This window comes from Artemia franciscana, chromosome 7, assembly GCF_032884065.1.
Source record: "Artemia franciscana chromosome 7, ASM3288406v1, whole genome shotgun sequence".
Lineage (NCBI taxonomy): Eukaryota > Metazoa > Arthropoda > Branchiopoda > Anostraca > Artemiidae > Artemia > Artemia franciscana.
In genome coordinates, this window is record NC_088869.1 from 41954928 (window position 1) to 41977747 (window position 22820).

At 35.7% G+C, this 22820-nt stretch overlaps 1 protein-coding gene across 2 annotated transcripts in view; it reads left to right on the top strand.

Annotated features, from left to right (window-relative positions):
• Window positions 1-4198: 4198 nt before the first annotated feature.
• The window catches only part of LOC136029319 (polyribonucleotide nucleotidyltransferase 1, mitochondrial-like), a 67801-nt gene continuing 49179 nt past the window's right edge, over window positions 4199-22820 (top strand). For both annotated transcript variants that reach the window (XM_065707587.1, XM_065707588.1), the window contains exons 1-3: window positions 4199-4340; window positions 16850-17144; window positions 21254-21873. In XM_065707587.1, coding sequence (XP_065563659.1) covers window positions 4234-4340; window positions 16850-17144; window positions 21254-21873 — 1022 coding nt within the window. In that variant the 5' untranslated portion in view covers window positions 4199-4233. The remainder of the gene's footprint in view (window positions 4341-16849; window positions 17145-21253; window positions 21874-22820) is intronic.

Below are 22820 nucleotides of genomic sequence, written 5' to 3' on the forward strand. Positions count from 1 at the left end.
GGCTTTGACAGTGACTGCTCCCTTGCAATGTCTAAATTCAGGAAGAGATTTAAAACAGCCTCAAACCTGTCTAGGAAGCTCCCCAAATTTCGACTTGATCTCCTGAATGACAAACAAACTCAAACAGCCTACATAACCACCCTATCCGACGAAATCACGGACCTCACTTCAAACTTTCCATCACCTTTGGATAAGAGTGACATTAAAAATCTGGTGACTAGCGCCACGCCAATTGTCCGTGATATGTCTCTCTTGACACTAGATGTTCATAAAGATAACCAGAAACCCTGGTCACAGACGAGATCATTCATCTCTGCGACGAAAAGTGCAGCGTAACCAACAAGCTTGACAGAAAGCAGAGACCAATCCAAGCAATTAAAAATGGTTGCAGAGAAAAAAATACGCCGTGCCCTTTGTGCCTTTGTTAAATAAAAATATGAGCTTTATGTGAAATATGGCTTTTAAGAAATGAGACTCACACTTCCTGTACAGAAGAGTAAAGGAAATGGCTAAAAAGAAGGACTTTAGGACTTGCTCCTTTCTTGACGACCAAGGCAACCATATAAAATCCACAAATGGAATCCGATCTAGATGAAAAAAGCACTTTGAAAATAAACTAAATTCAACCCTCCTTCTTGGCCCCGTTGTGCTATCCAGTTTCCCGTAATTGCTACTGACCCAAGCTCACCTTCCCTTTTTATAAAATTAAAGCAGGCATCAGAGATTTGAAGACATATAAGGCTGCTAGCCCTGGTGAAATACAGCCAGAACATATGAAATTTAATGGTGAACCCCTTGTTGATCTTTATTGTAAAATCACAACAGCTGCCTAAGAATTAGATCCCTTTTCCACTCTATGGTGTGACGCCACAATAATCCATCTCCATAAACAAAGCTCAAAAGCAGTCTTGGACAACTACCGACCCATCAGTTTTAACATTAATGCCATTAAAATAATGACAAAAGTCATGCTAGGGTGCATTTATATGCTCAGCAGTCATTCGAGAATACCAAGTGAGTTTTAAACCAAATGGTCAACAGTGAACCAGATTTTCACAGTCCATCAGATCATAGAAAAATATCTTAAACGAGACCACTACAAACTCTGTATAGATTTCAAACAAGCCTTTGACCTCGTTTGGTTCTATCCAAGGGCCTATGGCAAATTATTCTTAACTTTGGAACTCCATCTAATTTAGCCTCCCTCATAAGGAACAGGTACGTGAAATTCAGAAGCCGTAAAATGACTGAAGAAGGCCTTATCGAAAGCTTTACAACATCAATCGGTTTTCTACAGGGCTATTTGCTATCTCTAGATCTCTTCAATCACTATTAACTGCTGTCCTTTCAATAACTGATAGCCCATCCAGTGCCCTTGTAGGAGGGGTAATGATAGACAAACTTGCCTATACCGATGGTATAGCCCTAATTCTGAGTCCCTTTGTGATCTTCAATACTGGACTGACATCGTCCACACGCCAACCAGCCTCTTTGGGATGATCATCGACACCTCGAAAATGATGGTCTTGCATTGCTGACGTAAACCTTATTCTCAGGTAATCTCTAGCCATCATCTTGAACATAATTATATAGAGTAGGTCGATGAATCTAATTTCTCTTGTAGCTTACTCACCTCCGACAGTAACCATTCCAAAGATATCAAGATACTTCTGGTACTCACGAATTTCAACTTTAAAAGTCTGACGCCCATCTGGAGGAATAAAGAGTTATCATGAACGCTTGAAGTGAGGCTATTTAAATCGCCTGTGAATCCTGGACTCTAAAATCAGGTGATAATTATTGTCTCACAACCTCAAGGTGAGACTAACCATCCTCGACAGAATAAAAATGCAGCAGCTCAGATGGCTAGGGCACAAACAACGTTGGGATAGGACTCGAATCCCAAAGATGGGTTTTAATGGCCGGGTGCGTGGCTCCAGATCTAGAGGGCACACACGAAAGAAACGAAAGGACAACTTCTTGTCACTTAGCTTAACAAATATTTTCCGCCTCGCAGAAGATAGAAGTGCGTGCAGGAGTTACATCAATAGAATGATGAAAGAAGAGGCCCTGTAACGAGCTTTGAGGATGAATGGACTTAAGTCACGTAAATTGATGTCGCAAAATATTTATACTGTAGGAAATTTGTAATATTTATGTAATATGCCAGCAATGAAATTGCGTCAACTAAAAAACGAAGAGAAATTCTAAGAAGAGGGGCTTTTTGGCATCTTTTGGAATAGTTATGTTAGACAAATAAAACTTTTTGCATTCAGTCGAAGGCGTAAGATATACACTGAGAAAAATTTTTCAAGCTACTATTTCAACTCTTTCCTTATTTATGAGGCTTAAAAGATTGGATAATAATACAGTACACAGTATATGGGTTTTTCTAAAGTAATCTCTAACGTATTATTTTTACAAGACAATAAAATATAACTATTTTAGCTGATGACCCTGTTACGCATTAATTTAAACAAGCAAACAAGCCATTAAAACGAAATGTAGCATCGGTGGGGTCAATGAGAGAAGGGGTAGGAGGAGAATGTGTCCCCGTAAACTAACCCCCTCTACATTTTGACAATACCTTTTGGGGGGATTTTGATTGTTTTTGGCATTTCTATTGAAAAATTGAAAAAAAAACAAATTTAACCACCCTAGAATTTGGGATTATATTTATACAACACCCCCTCCCCCCAAGAACAAAAATAATCAAACACAATGATCACAAGGCAAGTAACACAGCAGAATTTACAAATAAAGTTTAGCAGGACAATATCAACTCTAAGTAATGTTTGTTGATTTTGTTTTTGTATTATGGTTTAAAGCTTCAATAAGGTTTTGAGACATACTTTTAAATTTTGACATATATTACTCATTATTTGATTATTCTTATATGGAAACTTTTTTACAAAGAACGATTCCTACTCTATTTGTAAATTTGCAATACATATTGAAGATGTAAGAGGAAAAAGACTACACTCAACTTTCAAATTATTATACTAATTCAATGGATTAACCAAGGAAAAAAGTATAAAGGAATGCTTTTATAATGGTACTGCATCATAGAAATGTCTGGAGATTGGTGCTGATAGCCTTAAGCATCAGAAAAGTCACGGTAAGGACAATTCATAAGAAGCTGCTTTCCATGATCAGACGTCATTTACTTTAATTTTGAGGATTTTTTTTCTTGGAATAATAGTGGCCTACTATGGATTTGTTCATAGAATAATTTTGAACAAGAAGCCCCTCTCTTTCGTGCAAAATTTGAGGGCAACATATGTGTTCAGGGAGAAGATTTTATTTTGTCCTCCCTATCTTGTCACAAATGGCAATGATGTCACGAGCTTAAAAAGACGTAAAAAAATTAATGAAATCATTGCTTAAAAATCAACCCATTTTGGTAATGTAAAGACTCAGAGCACCAAAAATCTACACTAAACTCTGTCTTCTTTTTCATGGGTTTACGAAGTCCGTAGATACCAGAAGGAGATCGATTCACCAAATTGAATTTCTTAGAGTACTTTCACTGGCTATTGCATTAAAACAGTGTACGCTAAACTTTGACTATGGTAGTATTTTTGAAAATAGATTGGAACTTTTATATGAGAGAAACTGTATTTCTGAGAGAAGTATTTTTTTTTACGTGACCACATTTGTTGAAAGGCACATAATATAAATAACATGCATTACTGTCTGATTTAGACCTGGAAATACCTTCCAGCATTTCATAAACTGGCTGAAAGTATTCAAGATCACATATTTTACTAGTTTTAGAATTCCTGTTAATTTTAGTCGGAGAACCACTGAGAATTTCATAAAAAATTTCCTGTTGATTCCCGATCTAAATCAGAAATAGTGATAAATATTATTTATACATTACGCTAATGAACGAATCTGATTAGGTGATGAAGATGCAATTTTAAAATAACTACAAATTCAAACCCGGGAGGACGATGTCCAAATTTTACGGTCCGATTCTACCGACAACCCGGATCAACACTATATTTCAAAGTGAAGTTTCCATAATTCAAGAATGGGATGGATAGATATACTGTTTGGAATCTACCCTGTATTGTTTTTTCTATCTCTGTGATACTCCCCCCCCCCAAAAAAAAAACTCCAGAAAATATTTTTTGTGCTCTAATATTTTTTATAGAGACATCTGCATTATATCGCCTCCAAAATAGATAGCATGGCTAAGCAGTTGGAGTAATTTTTAAAAGTACTGAAATGCTGATTCAGAAAACTAAATGCATAAGCGAGAGACCAGTCTTAAGAAAGCTAGCAGATCGACTTTTCAGCTCAAATGTAGCTGAAGAAGCTAAGTTATCGAATGGGTTGGTTGTTTTCTTGTAGTCAAAATTGTTTTCACTAGCCAGTCAGTTTTAAGCTAGGGAAAATTGCTTTGTGTTTAATAGAAAGGAGGAGGGGCTTGTATAAGAATTTTTTAGTGAATGACATAAAGAGGAATGCAACGACATCGGAAAAACATTAAATTATGAATTAAGGAGGTGTGAAGCAGAGGCCATAGAGGAAATTGCCAAAATCTAGAAGATGCAGGCAGACAGAATAATAGTAAAATATTTTACTGACATGTTAATAAATTGAGAGGAAATAGTCAATATGGACTTTTTCCAATTAAAGATAGAATGGGGCTACAAGTAGTGATAATGAAATACTTAAAGAGAAATGGACAGAACAGTTTGAGAATATGCTAAGCCAGGATAGAGTCACAGGAAAAGATATAGAACAAACAAAAACATTTGTAGCACTTTTGATTTGAAAGAAGATTTATTTTGTAAGTAATAATGAGTAACACTACTAGAAGGATAAAAAATAATAAGGTGTCAGGTGCTGATTATGCAGTAAATGAATTTTTTAGATATGGTGGCTGTGATAAGTTACTGAAGATTATGGATATGATTTTTGAAAAGGGGGAAGTGCCTGTTGATTTTAGGAAAACTTTAATTAAACCTATCTGTAAGAAAGGTGGTAAGAGTGAGTGTGATAATTACAGAAGCATAATCCTGATTTCTGTAGTAGGCAAAGTGAATTACTTAGTATGGTGATACTTTTTGGACTTGAAGATGCTGTAGATTAAGTTTTAAGAGAAGAACAGTATGTTTTTTTGGGAAATGTAGAGGATGCTTTAACCAAATTTTCTTTCTTAGATAGACAATTGAAAATTGCATGGGTAGGTCAAACTCCTCTAGTCTTCAGTTTTATAGATTATGAGCAAGCATTTGATATAGCTAATTGAAGTGCTTTAGTGAAGGTCCTATCCTAGTATGGTATTAATTTTGAACACTTATTCCACAAAATAATTTTTAAAAGAAAAGTATAGAGCTCCATTAAACCAAGATGAGTAGAAATAAAGTCAAGTAATTTTTCAAGCATAAAGCTACAACAGTTCACCATCATTCAATAAATCAAGAACAAAACAAGCAGAATACATAACCAAGTCAAACTCAAAACAAGCAAATTTCAACATGAGTAGGGCTGGCAACTGCCATGCCTTCTCAAGATCAGAACATAATATGGACTTTACTGAAATTTTTTTAAACTTTAGCAAATAAAAAATATTAGAAATTCAAGGAATAAATAGCATTAGCCTATATGTATGTTAGATTGACAGTCCACAGTCATTTTGGTGAAATTCTAATTAACAGTGTTTGGACTCGCCTATAAATTCCAATAAATTCCTATATTTTAATGCAATAATATAAAATGCCTATATTTTGGCTAAAATCCTATTATTCCTATATTTTCGGCTGAAGAGCACTAAGAACATTGCTCATGATTTGCAATTTTCTGTCTTTTGGTGTAGATTGATAATTAATTACAACTGTTGAGCTTTTTGAACTTAACTAATGCTTTATGTTGGGCTTAGTAAGCTGCTTCTGCCTGGGCTATGCTGTTGTGTTGACTTAGTAGCCTATGTTTTGTTTTTTGTCATGTTGGGCCTGTCCAAAATGAGTGAAGATCAGTATATAGGCTAGCAGTCTCTGCTTAATGAGACTAGAGTTCTTGTGACTTATGTGTTCCTGGCTGAACGCTGGCTGGCTGATGTGAATATGACCCAGTTATTCAAATGGGCTATTCTAAGATAGTTGCTAATTGAGGGAAGTATAATAGATGTGCACTGGGTAGGCTATATGCTACATTCTGTGATCAATCTGTCCTTTATCCCCTTCTAAAGAAAAATGATGTTAATCAGATTTGGACTTTTTATTTCAGATATTGTAAATTTTTACTTTATCTCCCCCCTTGGTATAGCAATGGTAAGATAATTTGTAAGTTTGATGTCCCTGATAGAAGTGCAAAGTTGGCCCTCCTGCATGGAAGGTTGTCAGAATCAGATTTTTATCGTTTATTGCCTCATCATCCTTTGGTCAGTCTGTTCGGTTAATCTCATTGTAGCATAGTGTTTTTATGGCACTTGGTATTAACCAAGTGACATATTGCAATTGCAAATTCTGTCTGTCAGTTATTCCTGGTTTTGCTACTTTAGGCACTTCCAGGTAAGCTAGGACAATTAAATTTGGCAGGCGTATCAGGAACTGTACCAGATTAAATTAGAAAAAGTCGTTTTCCCAATTTGACCATCTGGGGGGATGAGTGGGGGGCCTGTTAATTCAGAAAAAATAGAAAAATGAAGTATTTGTGACTTACAAACGGTTGATCAGATCTTAATGAAATTTAATGTTTGGAAGGATATCATGTCTCAGAGCTGTTATATTAAATCCCGACCGGATCTGGTGACATTGGGGGAGTTTGGAGGGGGAACCTAAAATCTTGGAAAACACTTAGAGCAGAGGGATTGGGCTGAAACTTCGTGGGAAAAATAAGCACAAGTCCTAGATACATGATTGACATAACCAGAACGGATCCGCTCTCTTTGGGGTAGTTGGGAGGGGGGGGGGGGTGATTCTGAAAAAATAGAAAAAATGAGGTATTTCTAACTTTCAAACGGGTGTTCGGATCTCAATGAAATTTGATATTTAGAAGGATATTGTGTTTCAAAGCTCTTATTTTAAATCCCGACCGGATCTGGTGACATTGGGGGGAGTTTGGGGTGACCTAAAATCATGGAAAATGCTTAGATTGGAGGGATTGGGCTGAAACTTGGTGGGAAAAATAAGCACAAGTCCTAGATACATGATTGACAACCAGAACGGATTCGCTCTCTTTGGGGTAGATTGGGGGGGGGGGGGGTTGATTTTGACAAATTGGAAAAAATGAGGTATTTTTAACTTACAAATGGGTGATTGGATCTCAATGAAATTTGATATTTAGAAGGATATCATGTCTAAAAGCTCTTATTTTAAATCCTGACTGGATCTGGTGACATTGGGGGGAATTTTGGGGGACCTAATATTATGGAAAATGCTTAGATTGGAGGGATCGGGATGAAACTTGGCAATTTATGTGACAAGGCATCCCTTGCCATCTACCACAGATCTGATCCCGAGGACTTCTGAATCCTATATTCGGCCCGGGAAATCCTATAAAAATAGGACAGAGGGTTTAATCTCAGAAAGGGTTTAAGTTAGGAAAATGAAGCTTTCAGGGATGGGTCTACAGGCTAAAGTATGTCCCGGGAAGGTATTTTAAAGTACCCACCTCCACTCCTTCTCCCTCTAGAGGGCCCTGAAATTTGCCTACATGACAGGTCTATCTATACCTATTGAAATTTTGACAAAACAACATGTTACCTTAATTTTCAGTTACTAGTTGCTTTTTCTCTGTTTTTCGTTCTGGAAATGCAATTTCTGTTATTTGAGTAGAATTTTGAGCCATATAAATGTTTCTTTTTCAACATTTAGGAAATGTATTTGCATTTCTTTAAAACTTTATAAATTGGGATTGAGTACAGTTGTGAAGCTGAAAACGATTTTGCTGTGCATAATTCAAGCAGAAGATCTATTTTGCAAAAGTTTCACTTTTATAACACACATATTTTTAAAGGTCATCAAAGGTCAGGACCCTCTAGAGGGAGAAGGAGTAGAGGTAGTTGCTTCAAAATGCCTTCCTGGGACATACTTTAGTCTGTATATGCATCCCTGAAAGTTTCATTTTCCTAACCTAAACCCTTTCTGAGATGGCAAGAAGTCAATTAACTAGAATTTTACTGTCATTTCTTTTCTTTCAGTAAAGTGCAAATTATGTTCTGGTCTTGAGATGGCATAGGGGTTGTCAGCCCTGCTCATGTTAATTTTTGCTTGTTTTGAGTTAGAATTGGCTATCTCATTTACTTATTGATGGTGACTTGTGGTAGTTATATGCATAGAAGGTTATTTGACTTTATTTCTGCTCATTTTTGGTTTCATAGAGCTCTCTACTTTTCTTTGAAAAACTTATTTTGTGGAAAAATGTTATAAAATTTCTCTTATTTTTTATTATTGACATAGTTGGAGTGCTGCTTGCCCCACAGTCTCTTTTGACTCTAAAAAATGGCAGTAAAACTTTTTGATTCAGTTCAATGCCTGCCTAAATATTCCTTGAAAGCTTCACTTTAATACTCTTAGCTTGCATAGTAGCATTGGTAGCAGTATATGCATAGCACTTTTGGTCTCTTCAACACCCGCTTCAACACGTGCTAAAAGTTTTTTACTTAATGCCATTAACCATTACTGAAGCATTTCTAATATGTTTTCTTTCCAACCTTTGTGGGCATAGTTTGGTTTGATTTATTTCCATACAGTCTCTATATTTCCTACATTTTTTGCCTCAATACCCTTAGCTAGGTAGTAGTAGTAGTAGTAGCAGTAGCATTAATAATAGTAGCCCTAGCTGTAGTGGCAGTAGTAGTAGTAGAAGTAGTAATAATATTAGCAGCATTAGTATGAGTAGAAGCAATAGTATTAGTATCCAAGTATTTTCTTTAGTTTCAACTTCACATACCAAACTATTCCTAAGATATTGCTGTTATGCCCTTTTGACAACCTGCATAAATACAGCCTGTTGTGATTAAGTTCACTCCCCCCCCAAAAAAAAATCCTTGAGAAATGCATAGCACTTTTGGTCTCTTCAACACCCCTTTCAACACATGCTAAAAGTTTTTACTTAATGCTGTTAACCATTACTGAAGTATTTCTAATATGTTTTCTTTCCAACCTCTGTGGGCATAGTTTGGTTTGATTTATTTCCATACAGTCTCTATATTTCCCACATTTTTTGCCTTAATACCCTTAGCTAGGTAGTAGTAGTAGTAGTAGTAGTAGCAGTAGCATTAATAATAGTAGCCTTAGCTGTAGTGGCAATAGTAGTAGTAGAAGTAGTAATAATATTAGCAGCAGTAGTATGAGTAGAAACAATAGTATTAGTATCCAAGTATTTTCTTTAGTTTCAACTTCACACACCAAACTATTCCTAAGATATTGGTGTTATGCCCTTTTGACAACCTGCATAAATACAGCCTGTTGTGATTAAGTTCACCCCCCCCCAAAAAAAAAAAAATCCTTGAAAATTTCATCTTCATATTCCTAGTAACATATTACCTTGACAAGTAATTGTGATAGAAGCACTAGTTGAAGTAGTAGTAGTAGTAGTAAATGTAGCAGTGATAGTAGTATCAGGTGAGACACTCTTTTCACAATGAACATGCACATTGCATCTTTTGATTTTGTTCAACTTTCCCTTCAATATTTTAAATAAAGTAGTGTGGTAGTAATGGTAGCATGTAAATATTGCCTTTTTGATTGTCCTTGTTATTTCCTGAAAGATCCAAATTAATTTACCCAGTCATTCATAAGTTATGCCCTTTTAACAATCTGTATGCACATAGCATCCTTTGATTCAGTTCAACATTCTCTTAAAGGCTCACATGATGTCCTTTGTCTTTTTGGAAAGCAAAGTTCAAATGTACATATCTTTCTCAATAACATATACTATATGTAAACAATGAACAAATTTTAAAGGTTACAGCTCTCGCCCTGGGGCCTTTGGGGAGGTTGACATCCCCAAAGTCATAATTACTAGACCTTTCAACAATGCTGAACAAGGTTGCTGTGTTAAAGTTTCAATCAGATGTTTTTTTGGGAATTATAGGCTTGGTTAAGAGGGGCTGGTTGCCCTCCATTCACTTTTGAAAAAGACACTAGAACTTCTGACTTCCAATTACATGAGCCCCATCCAATCTGAAATTTACATGATATATGACCACTTGTTCCATAAAAAACTTTATATGCCTTCCATCCTGAAGGCATTGTTATTAGTTTTGAGCAATAGTATGATTAAATGATATATTGACATTTTTACATTTGATATTTGATAATCAATATGTAAATTTTGATATTTCTTATCATTTTTTTTTTGCTCAGATTAACTTTAGGGTCTGGCAATATTCAATAATAAAGCAATTCAATAACAAAACGATCATTTTACATATTTTTTTTCCAAATTTTGAGTAAAAATAGAAAAACTTCTATTACATGAACAAATATTGCAAAAATCCTGGTTTTGAATTCCTCCAGCTCAGGAAAAAAAAGAAGCCACTGGCTATTTTTGGCTATTCAAATCTGCAACATGTCAATATTTTCTACTGAGAATTGCTTCAGCCTTTCTGTGTATAAGGAGTATAACCCCTCCTCAATACCCTGCTCTTCACAAAAAAGTTTCTTTTTGTATTTTAACAATCTCCTTACTCTAATTACACAGCTCTTGTTTTTCAGGAGTTCCTTTCAAATAATTAGGACAACAAGTAAAAATTAGCATAAAGAGTGAAATATTGAAGAGGGGGATTTGCCCTCGTATACAGGGTAATTTTTGTGCATTTTAAGTTTCAATAATGCTCCTTAGATGTAGTTGAAAAATTAGTTTTTTATTTAATTCCTAATTGTTTTTCAAACATTTCCAGAAAATTTGTCTTTTCTGTCTATGGAAAAAAAAAACAAAGAAAATTCCTTCTTGGAAAGTTCCTCTCGCTTAAGATCCCCCATCCTCCAGATAATTTCATCCCTGCTGAAAGCTCACCCAAAAAACTTCTTGCAGACAAAATCCGGCAGGAAAATTATTTTTAGCCTACTTTTGTTTGAAAAAAAAAAGATTCGTTTTTATTCTAATTTCTAACCGTTTTTCAAAACATGCCGGAAATTTTCCTCAATGGAAAATTGTTACTGGAAATTCTCTCCACCCAATGTCTCAATGGAAAGTTTGTCCCCATGAAATTCCCCATGGAGAAACTACCGCGGAAAATCCCCCCCTCCCCTTCCATGGAAAATTCCCCTGACAATTGCAACTCCTTTGAAAGTTTCTCCTTTGCAATTTTCCTGGAATATCTCCATATATAAAATTAAATTTGTAAAGAGAAAACAAATCAAATTAAAAAATGTGTATAAGAATTCTGGTAAATTGCCCTGTGTACAGTTTACCTTTGAAAGTTCTTCCTTGGGAACTTCCCTCCCCATGAAAAATTATTTCTTGTAAAATACTTGTAAAATACATAAAATTTACTCTTCCCCAGAAATGTCTGTTTACTTCCCAATGACAAAAACTATATGTAAACACTAGACAAATTTCATACTCACAACTTTTTCTCCATGGACTTGCAGGGTTGTGTCATCTCTAGAGGGGTGATACTTGACCTTTCAACTATGCTGATCAAGATGGCTATCTAAAAATTTTGATTGGATGACTTTGGAAAAAAAGGAGCATGGGAGGGAGGGGGATCTAGTTACCCTCCAATCGGCTTGGTCATGAACTGGGGAGCTAGAACTGTAATTTCCGTTTGAGCAGGCCCCCTCCTGATTTTATATGACTATTAGTTCAATACAATCATCCTAGCAAAAAAAAATTAATGAAACAGAACAAATAAACACACATCTGTGATCTCTCTTTTGGCAAAACTTACAAAATTTCACATATTTTCAGATGGAAGCTAGAAATCCTTACAGTATGGTTCTCTGCTATACCAAATCTGTGATTTTTATAAAGATGATTTGCTTTTAAGGGCGTTTTTGCCCTTTCTCAAAATTCATACCAATTTTCTCAGGCTCGTAGTCTTTGGTGGGTTCATAAAACTTGATGAATTTTATATATCTGGAGTTGGCATAAAAATCCAACTCAGTTGATATATCCATTATTAGGAAAATTCCTTGTTAGACAGTTTTGGTTGCTATTTGGTCAAGTTGATCCTTACTTACAGTATGTTACCACCAACTGCTTGAATAGCTAATGAGGCTTGGAATCCACTCTCAGATTTCTCAAACCCACATTACAAGACTTCCACCTCTTGAGTAGCTGAGTTTTTCTTGGAACTAAAGACCCCCTAAAGGAAAGTCTAGAGAGCCGTGACAAATGCAGCTGTTGATGAAGCTTGTATTGAATTGACTAGCCTACTAAAACTTCATCATGTGATCCCCAAAAATGGCTTGATTCTTGATTCTGCACTTATATTTACTGATACAGATTCCAGTAAGGTCCAATCCATGTATTTTGCTATTTTACTTTCAACTTGGAGAAGATTATCAGGTTCATATAATTTCTAGAGACGCGGATTGAGGCATTTGACAATTGTGAAGAGTGTGATCTGAACAAGCTCTATAAGCTTAGAAGATATTTTATCTAGCCAAGCCTTTTGGAGGTTCTCAGAAACATTTAAGAGTCCACCCTCACTAAACGTAGTTTGAGAACGGGCTACGTCATCTTATGGATACAGTTGTGCATGCTGTGTATATTCAAATATGAGTTAGTATATTGAATAGGTTATTCTTCTTCTCGGCCATTTGTGAAACCACTTTCAATGCTGGATCTTTTTTGCTGGATGCTCACTGGTATATACCAGAAAAAGCCAAAATAATGTTGTTTTGAACAAATGCCTATCCTAAAATTTCTATTGGATGCATTTGGGGAAAATAAGACATGAGGGGGGGGGTCTAGTTGCCCTCCGATCCGTTGACTCTTAAAGAACTTCTGATTTCCAATCCACTGAGCCCCCTCCAAAGTTTATATGACCACCCTTTCAATAAAAACTTATATACCCCCAGGGTATAACTTACAGCCTTTGCTGGTGAAGGCTCTGGGAGGGGGGTGCCATCCTCAAATACATAATCTCTGCACCTTCCGACTATGTTGAACGAAATGGCTGTCTCAAAATTTTTATTGGATGTATTTAGAGGAATGATGGAAGTGGGTTTGGGATGGTTGCCCTCCAATCATTTTTTCCAATCATTTAAAACGGGCACTAAAACTCTCAATTTACAATTACTTCTATATAAAGTGCCCTGGTCTAAACAAGAAATATATAATACATTGTGCCTGCAAAACTCTTTACTTAAGCAGCACTATTGCACTGCCTGTAATACCATATAAATACATTAACGTGGTTAGTGCTATCTAAAAGAATAACATTGATGCAGTTAAGGGATGAAATGAGGTTATTTTCTGTTTTTTTATTATTAAATCAGGATTAAGCAGAGTTGTATTCTATTTTCATTTATGTGGGGGGGGGAATGGTAACACTAATGCAAAGCTTCTTCTGAAATAAACACTAGGCTAGGCAAACGAGTAGTGCCATTTATTTTGACATTTACACTGTTTCCAAATATGCAGTGGCTGAGGCCTAGTGTCCTTTCACAGAAATCTAGTTGGAGGAGGGGGCAAAATGTATGAGTCATAACCTAGGATGGGGGTATTTATGTTGCTTTCCAGTTGGTTTTTTTTTTCACTGATACGCAAAAAAAATCTTTTATGAAAATACAAACAAAAAATTGGTAAATTTTCAGTTTTTACCATAATTTAGCTAGGATGAAAGTGAATGTATCACTTGATATGCTCCTTATAATTCAATATTTGCCTCCAGGGGAAATTATATTTTAAGCCCTTATTGGGGCCAAGGCTTAAAACCTGTTTTAAACTCTTCTATATGAGTGAGCCATTCTGCTTATTATAGTATTTAAGTGGTTGTGTTAGTCGTATATGATTTCTATATAAGTAATTTTTTCGGTTCCATTGCAACTGAACCCCTCTTTAACTAAGCACTGTGTAAGCGAATCCTCACGTAACTAATATCTTATCATAATAATATCGTAACTGATATCGTGCAACTGAATATCTTTTCAGCCTTATTCAACTGAACTGTTATGCAACTGAGCTCTCGTTTATCTGAACCCTTGGCACTGAACCCTCCCCCCTGGTTAATTTTTGTAAGTTTTTTATCATATTTTATGCCATTTCAGTGCAAAACTATTCCTTTCTCTAAAAACAACAATTTATCCTCTAGTCTTATATATTCGGAAATTAGCGAAATTTTTCATGTCCTGTGCCCTAACACACTTGAAGGTTATGGTTGCAGCAATAGCTGCACCCTAGTACAGAGAAAACGATGGCCAATTGTACCCAAAACCTTAAAAACACGTTAAGAAACAATGTCCCGTAAGAAACATTTGCCATTAACACTGATTCAAGAATGATAGGTATTACTTGGATTCATCTTAATAGTAAAAGTTTAATGCGGAAGCTAATTTGTGGGACTTTTCAAAAAGAGCTGGAAACGCTGATGGGTCTCCCTTCTTCTGTTTTATATCTCCAGTACTAATGGCGCGCCAGAACAGCATAGAGAGATGTTTAAGATCATTTCAAAGCTAATATTCACATTACGCGCTTTTATAATTTCGTCATGATAACACCATCATAAAATACCTTATGGTACCAAGATGCGATTTCGGTGTCATTTCTGGGGTGTAAAGGTGTTGAAACCATATAAGGTATACCATTGAAATTTCCATGATCAAAAACCCTTAATTTGCTGTTTAAAATCTGCAAGTGAAAAAAAAAATCATTCAAATACTAAGCTGATTCTTTAATGATAGATTCTATTTATTTTCATATCAACACTGGAAACAATTACAAGACAAATTCTTGGGAAATCCAAAAAAAGTGCTTGATACCCAGACGTATTTTCTTTTTCTTTGCTTTTTTTTCTCTCCAGGACTAGCGGGTAACTGGAACATCGTAGAGGCACTGAAATGGGTAACTATCCAAGGTTCTCTCAATTAGTATTTCCTTCCCCCCACCCCATAAAGGTGTGCATTAAGTGGTCACTGGTTTTGATGTTGCATGGAATACTTTACCAAACAAATTCAAAATATAAAGATGATTGATTCACCATTGAAACATGCCTCTAAGCATAATAATCGCTATCGTCGCGATCTTCCGTTAGAACCTTTTTTTGCAGCCGAAATTTTGAGAAAATGCAAAGTAAAACTTTGGTTTTCTTCCCAATACCTCTAAATTTTTCATCGATTGTTTTCTTACTATTGTGTACTCCTACACTAAAGATTACATCATATTAAGGTTTAAACCCGACAAGAGCTTTGGGTTGGGCTGAGTCAAACAGGGCTTGATTTAAATAGGGATTGAGTTATATGAGGGCTGAGGGGGTGAGTTGAGTTGCATGGGAGTTCAGTTGCACGAGAGTTTGGTTACACACACACACCAATGTTATTATATCTTGGTTTCGTCTTGGGTCTTCTTCTATGTCATAAACATATAGTCCCTTTGATCCTTTTGCCTTGGGCTGTAGCTCCCTTAGCCCTGCTGTAAGGATGTCTTTATCCTGAGTTTTAGTCCAGCATTTAAATTTAGGGCAACGGTTCTCTACCTTTGTATGTCAATCAGATCATCTTCAAAAATTCCGATGCTCCTTAGGGTAATACAATTCGAATTACCTATAGAGTGAACTCATTTTCATCTATTGGGGGTCTAAATTACCATGAACTTGCCCTAAGATTTACTGAATTGGGCTATACATGCTTAATATTGGGGTAATTGTTAATATAGAATTTGAAAGTTTTAACTTTTTTTTAGTTTACTGTAGTGTATTGTACCACCCATATTGACTAAAGAAAGAAATCTAAACGTTCAGATCCCTCTCCAAATTCGAAAATATATATTAAAAATATATTAATTTGTCTTGAAATAATTAAGTTTACCCTGTACAATAAGGATTTTACGAAATTGCTGATACTATAGTCGTTTTGAAGCAAATATTCAAACCCCAGTAATGTCAACTGGGATCAGGGTACAATTACCCCCACCTAGACCTTAAAAAAACCATACCAATTGTGTACGTTCATGATTATATTCCTAGGAATCCATTCGGACAAATGACAACGCATTTTGATACAAAACACTAAATAATTTCTTTGAAAGCCAGTGGGACAGAGTTTGTGCTCTTGTGTGTAACGAATTGTGCGCATTTTTATACCACGGGATTAAACATAGGAAAAAGTTACGGCACCGGATTTTACAATCTCTATTGGCGGTGCTGATCTCCGCTTTTTGTCCCTTTAGTCAGCGAGTTCAATTGGAGAGGGAAGTGTCCGAGGGTTAGCCATCCTGTGCTTTGACACGCTTTTCTTGTTAGCCTTCCCTGGATTTCTTCGGGTACCAATTTGGAGCTTGGTTAATAATGGCTAGAGTTGCACCACTGACCTTTGTTCCAAACCAAATAACCATAACACCAGGACTCGAACTTCCATCATGAAGGGTATATGATTGCAAGTCTAGCAAGCTAACCACTTGATTAGCATGGCTAGAATCACGTGACTAATGAATTAAACTTAAAAATAGAAGTTAATTTTCTTGTTGAATTAACTCTGTTCTTTATTTTTTTTTTCTTTAGCTTTATCAATCTGGCCTTTAAATGTTAATCATTTAACATTAGGGCTAGTACCCCTTAACCCCAAATGAGATGATATTGTTTGAAAATGAAATCCTTTCTATTGATCATATTATATGAAACTTTACCATACTATAAGAATCCTTGTTACCCATCTGTTTGATTTGCTCTGTTTTAAGGTGGTTCTCTTCTCTGTTTTCATACTAATAACTTTTTTTATTTTAGTCGCTCTGTCCGACTGAGTACAGGGAAGCTTGCTAGATTTGCGGATGGAGCAGCTGTAGCAAGCTTAGGAGAAACTTCAGTCATGGTAACTGCAGTCAGTAAAGCAAAATCCACCAATACTTCATTTTTGCCATTGGTTGTTGACTACAGGCAGAAAGCAGCAGCTGCTGGAAGAATCCCTACTAACTTTTTAAGAAGAGAATTGGGGGCAACAGAAAAAGAAATTTTGACCAGTAGAATGATTGACAGGTCTCTTCGACCATTGTTTCCTGTAGGGTATTTCTATGAAACACAAGTAAATTTTCGTTTATTTACATTGGTATTTTAACACGACTCTATAATCTTTACTGTATAGCATAAATGAACATGGTTTGAAACACAATAGATTGTAAAACAAAAATTGAAACAGTTTATTGTTTTATGATATCATGCAAGCAAGAAAAAAGGTGAATCTGGTATCAGCGATTCTTTATATTCCTCACGATAATATATATCCGAGAGTTGGAACTCGAATAAATATCTACTTCAGTTCAGCTGAGAATTAAAAGTACCATACATAGAAACTTAATGTTACTAGCTACAATTTTCATGGAAAGAGCATTAGATTGGACTAACCATCAGGCAATTTTTGCCAACTGTTACTTTTTTCGACCAAAAATGAGGGTAATAGCTCATTATTTTCAGTACATATAATCTCATTTATTGACATACATTGGAATTCCGGATGATGCTATGTTATTATTTTCAAAAATGATTGACTAATTTAACTTAATATTAATATTAAGCTATCTGTTTAATCCGAGTCATCTGTTTAATTCGACTAGCTGATCGAATGTGTCGCGGTGAGGCCTTCTTCCCTTCCCGCCTGAGCCTTATATTGTAATCAAGCCCTTTGCTTAAATCTATCTTGTCCTAATTTGTATAGTAACATAAATAAAATCAGAATTCTACACTATATTTATGTTGTTGCCGTAGCATGAAGGGCTGCTGCAACCTTATATCGATTTTATTAGAGTAGCACTTTAGTTTTGTTTCTTCACATTGATAGAATTTCATACTTGTCAACCCCCTGAAGCTTAAGAAAATGAAATATCTAGCGAAGATTAAGTTTTTCAAAAGAATAAAAAAGGATGACTTACTCATTAAAGACGGTCTCAAAGTATGTCGTGTTCTTAAACCTAACTTTATGTTCAATTTTCCAGAACCCAATCAATATTGTTAGGTTTAGATACACTATGTATTCAAGCCAATGCTTTGATACTTTGCCTCGAAACATAAAACCCATTGCAGTCAATGCTTTATTCTAAAATTTTAGCATGTAGAAGCCTAGCCATGCTGCTTTGCGTTAAAACATAACGCTTATTAATTGTTTCCTATTTAATTCATAATAAAAACAATTTGCCTCTAAGTCTATCCTTGAGTTACTGTAAAAAAAAAAAAGAGTTCGCTAATTTATGTAAAGTTACGTCTTCGAGTTATATTCTTGTTCATTATCCATGCATATCCAATTGTGTGAAGACAAATTTCCCAACTCTAATGTATAACAATAAATAAAAGAAGGACCAATTAGCACAAGTATGTAAACCCACGTCCCTGAGGTGGAACAAGCTTTGCGATTCGTCCTGACAAGGTACTCTTTGTGGTAGATGTGACTTCCCTCAATAATGAAAGTTTGAAGGCTACCATCACCTTGGTTTTAAAGATCAGAGGTTTATGTATTGCATGACATCTCTTTGTCAGTAGGTAATCTCCTGCCAAATTTTAATGGAATGGATGCCCTTTATTTCGGAAGGCTTATATGATTATGGAGTGTTGGATGTCTCTGAAAATTGATCCGATATGTTTACTTTGCCCAAAATTACAAGTTCTCTAAGATTCAGAAAGGACATTACGCCTCTAAAAATCATCATTCTTAGGTCCTGTTGGCCCAAGGTACTCGATTCATAAATTTCAAGTCATTAAGTGAAAATTCATGTTCCCTACTTTCTGATTCTTGTATGATATCGCTTCAAAGTAGGTACAGCGTGTTTACCTATCGGTTTCATTGTACCTCAATCCCATGAAGCTCCATCTAATTTAGCTCAGTCCCATTTAAATCAAGTCTGGTTCAAGTCAACTCATTTAATACAACGGTCGTTTAAATCAACCCAGTTTAATCCATTTCAATTCAACTCAACAAGATTCAGCTCGACCCAGTTCAGTTCAACCTCTATTGGCCCAATCCCTGTGTAACTTGACCCAATTTAGTCAAGTACATCCCACTTAACACAACCCCCCGTTCAACTTAACCCTCTGCAGCTCAGCCTCCATAATCCAACTCGACACTTCTAAATGTAACTCAACTTCCATTCAAATCCACTCTAATTGACTCATTAATATAACTGGACAAAATACTTCAAAGGAATTGATTAAACCGTCAACTTTAAATCATTATTAATGCAATTTGAATGCAATGGATTTTTATGAGGCCGATTTGTATTTGGTTTAGCTGCATGGTATTAAGCTGAATGGGGGCTGAGTTACATCGAGTTGAATAAAATGGGAGTTAAGCTGAATTTTTGTTGAGCTGAACGACGTTTGAGATAAACGAGACTGAGTTGTAAATAGTTTGGGTTACATTATCACTCTATCTATCCGTTCAAAAAAGGGAGAAGAGGGTAGCTGGAGAGAGCAGCGGTCATTTTTTTTACAAACCCTATTGATTGGAAATCATTATATATTCTTTGTTTTCGAAAAATAGGCCTAAAGCTCAGTTGTAAAGCTGGAGACAGGAGGGATAAAAAGGTAAGAAGTTCACTGGCTCACTTTGTTACTTAAAATCCTTGCAATAGGATTTCGGTCTATACAGGATACAATATTTACGCGTATGTGCCTAGAACCTGGTAACGAGAGGAGTAGGGGGATTGCTTGAGAGTCCATGGACCCACTTTATACTTATGGCTGCAGGTGTTGAGAACCCGTGCATGGTTTAACTTTTTACAATGGGCAGATAAGGGGAAAATAAAGATAAATCTACAAAAAGCGTCCCCTTTTTTCATTAGTGGTCTTTTTTACCCCTGAATCGGGTTGATGTGACCAAAGATGAAAAGGTGAAAAGACCTGAAAGTGTCACCCTGACAACCCTGATTCTGTGACTAGTTGTGCATTCAAACACTATTATGTAGTTTGTAAACCCCTTAAGAATCGTTCCCCAAGATTCTATAGGTTCATGATAGAAGAAAGAAAGATGAAAAAAAACAATACCTCTATCCAGAAATATCCTCAAGGGAGGGAAAAGGGGGCAGCTGTATCCATGGGATGAATGTAAACATACTATGAGTGCTTTGTAACGTGTTTTAAATGTTGTGACTCATCACTACACTGTCATTTTAGTCACAGTTTTCACATTACAGAAAATGCAAAAAAAAGGAATTTTTATTTTGGTCGCGTGTAGCAACTTTTTATTTTATCTTCTTCTTCAAAGGCAAAACTTGGAATCAAAGGGTTATATATTAAAACAATAGAATAATTAATGGAAAATACCTATGAATCTAACCATCAATTTATATTTCTATAACACATACATGGACAAAGAAAAATCGCTTTTGTGTCTACATGGCTTTGGATTTTACATGGAAGATATTTTTTCTGTGAAAGGAATAAATCAAAAATCAACTTGGAGCGAGGCATTTGCACAATCTTTGACGAAATTCAAATCAATATTTGGAAGGAAATCAAGTACCATAAGGCAGTAATTGCTCCAGGAGTAATGAAATGATAATAATTTTACAAAAGGAAATACTTTTGTTCTTGTTTTTATTTGGAATTATCAACTTATGCTTACTATTGACATTCGTTAACGGTTCTACTTGCGTCTCTACTGGCTTGCATATACGGTTTTAGCTATGAATAGGGACTTGTCAATTATGGTGTCAGTTGTACCCAGATATTTTTGGATTGCCTTTGATGATACAAGCCCAAGTGGTTGAAGTCATTAACCAGATTATTTTATCTAATTATTTGTTTATTAATATTCAATCGTCTTAAAATCTTTTTAATGACTCTGTTCCAACGCATAAACTTGAGTCAACCAACCCTGAGTGACCACACAGAGTTTTCTTGGCCCATAACTTTTGAATATTCATGCTTTCTGAATTTTTGTTTGCAATACCAAAATCCCTCTCCCAACCCTCTAAAAAAAGTAAATGTCGCATTTATTCCTGTATTTAAGCAATTATTTCGGTAATTCGGGTGGAAAATGACGGTATTAAAGTAGGAGAGAGAGGCAGTAGCTCTTTGTCAGTAATGAGATTATTATGAGATTTTTTTTCGAGTTTGAAACGTCGCAATTCACAAATTATGCCGTTAGTGAAGTAGAAATATCGTTAACTATTGGCAATCATGAAGGAAATTTCTCATTTTTAGGTAATGTGTAACTTACTAGCAGTGGACGGTGTTTATGATCCGGAAGTTTTGAGCATAAATGCTGCGTCGGCCGCTTTATCCATATCAGACATACCCTGGAATGGACCAGTAGCTGCTGTTCGTGTTGCATACATTGACAATGAAGTAATAATAAACCCAACAAGACAAGAACTGGCCCATAGTGATTTAAATCTAGTAGTATCCGCATCAAAAGATAATCTAATTGTTATGCTGGAAGCAAGTGGAAATAACCTAGAAAATAATAAGTTTATCAAATGCATTGAAGACGGCGTTGCTGAATGCCAAATAATTACTAAATCTATAGAAAGGTTGCAAAGTGTTGCTGGAAAACCTAAAAGAGAAGTTCAGTCTATCGCTCAACCTGATGAAGAAACTAGGACATTTCTAAAGATGCTCTGTGTTAACAAACTTAGAGATATTTTCAGTGATTTTACTCACGATAAAATATCTAGGGATGTGTCAGTGTCTCAAGTGAGGGCTGAGACTTTGGAAAAAGTTAGAATGAATTTCCCAACTGCCGACCCTGCTGTCTGTTCAGAATATTTTAACAAAATCTTGAAGGAAATATTTAGGAATTTAATTTTTGAAACTGAGCGCAGGTACGTAAGGCATTTGTTTATCCAAAATCAAGACACTGAGTTTGCCTTGTCCATGCTAATGAATCCTAAGCCTTGCTCAGGACATGGATGACGCTTAAGAAACGTCTAGATATCTCGTTTTTACTTTCAGAAAAATAGTCTGTGACACTATACAGTAAATTAACAACTGTACACTAAATTTACAGCAAGGTACCAACTAAATGGGCTAAGTGGTTGGCACGCTGGTGTGAGAATTCTTTGTCTAATGAGCACTGGCTCAATCCCAGTTGTGCCCAGTTATTTGGTTTAGGACGAGGGTCAGTGGCGTGACTCTGTGAGCTCAGCCAGAGTCGATCCATCTCTAAATGGGTACCTGGAGAAATCTGGGCAAGGTAAGCGGGAAGGGTATGTGAAAGCACAGGATGGTTGGCCCCTAGCCCAACCTAGCCCAAGGGTCATGAAACGGAGATCAGCACCAACGGTTTAGTCCTTAAGGGTCTAGTGCTGTCTCACTTACTTAAGTTACAACAGCACTAGGAAGCAGTTTTTTTTCGCTAGAAAGTTTGTTGTACATCCAAAGTTACTTTCATAATTGGATTAAATTTTAGTTTTTCGTCACTCATGGTTGTCCTGTAAAATTACCTTGACTCAGTTTTGTGAAATTTTGTTTTCGGATTTACCAAAAAAGAACTTCAACTGGTTATAACAGTTGTAGTTTTATATGCTAAATTCCAAGATTTAATTAGATTCATAGTTTTTAAGTAATAGTTTTTTTTTGTAATTTTGATTTTTTTTTTTACCTAAACAGCTTGAAAGTAACAGTGTAAAACTGTAGGTGGTGAAAGAATTTGGATCAAATTATCAGATTTTGCATTTAAAGCTTGATTGGAATTCCATGTTTTAGTTTTGAAGCAATAAAATTTGTTTTGTTTCTGAGCAGTGACACGGGTAGATTTTAACGTAATCAT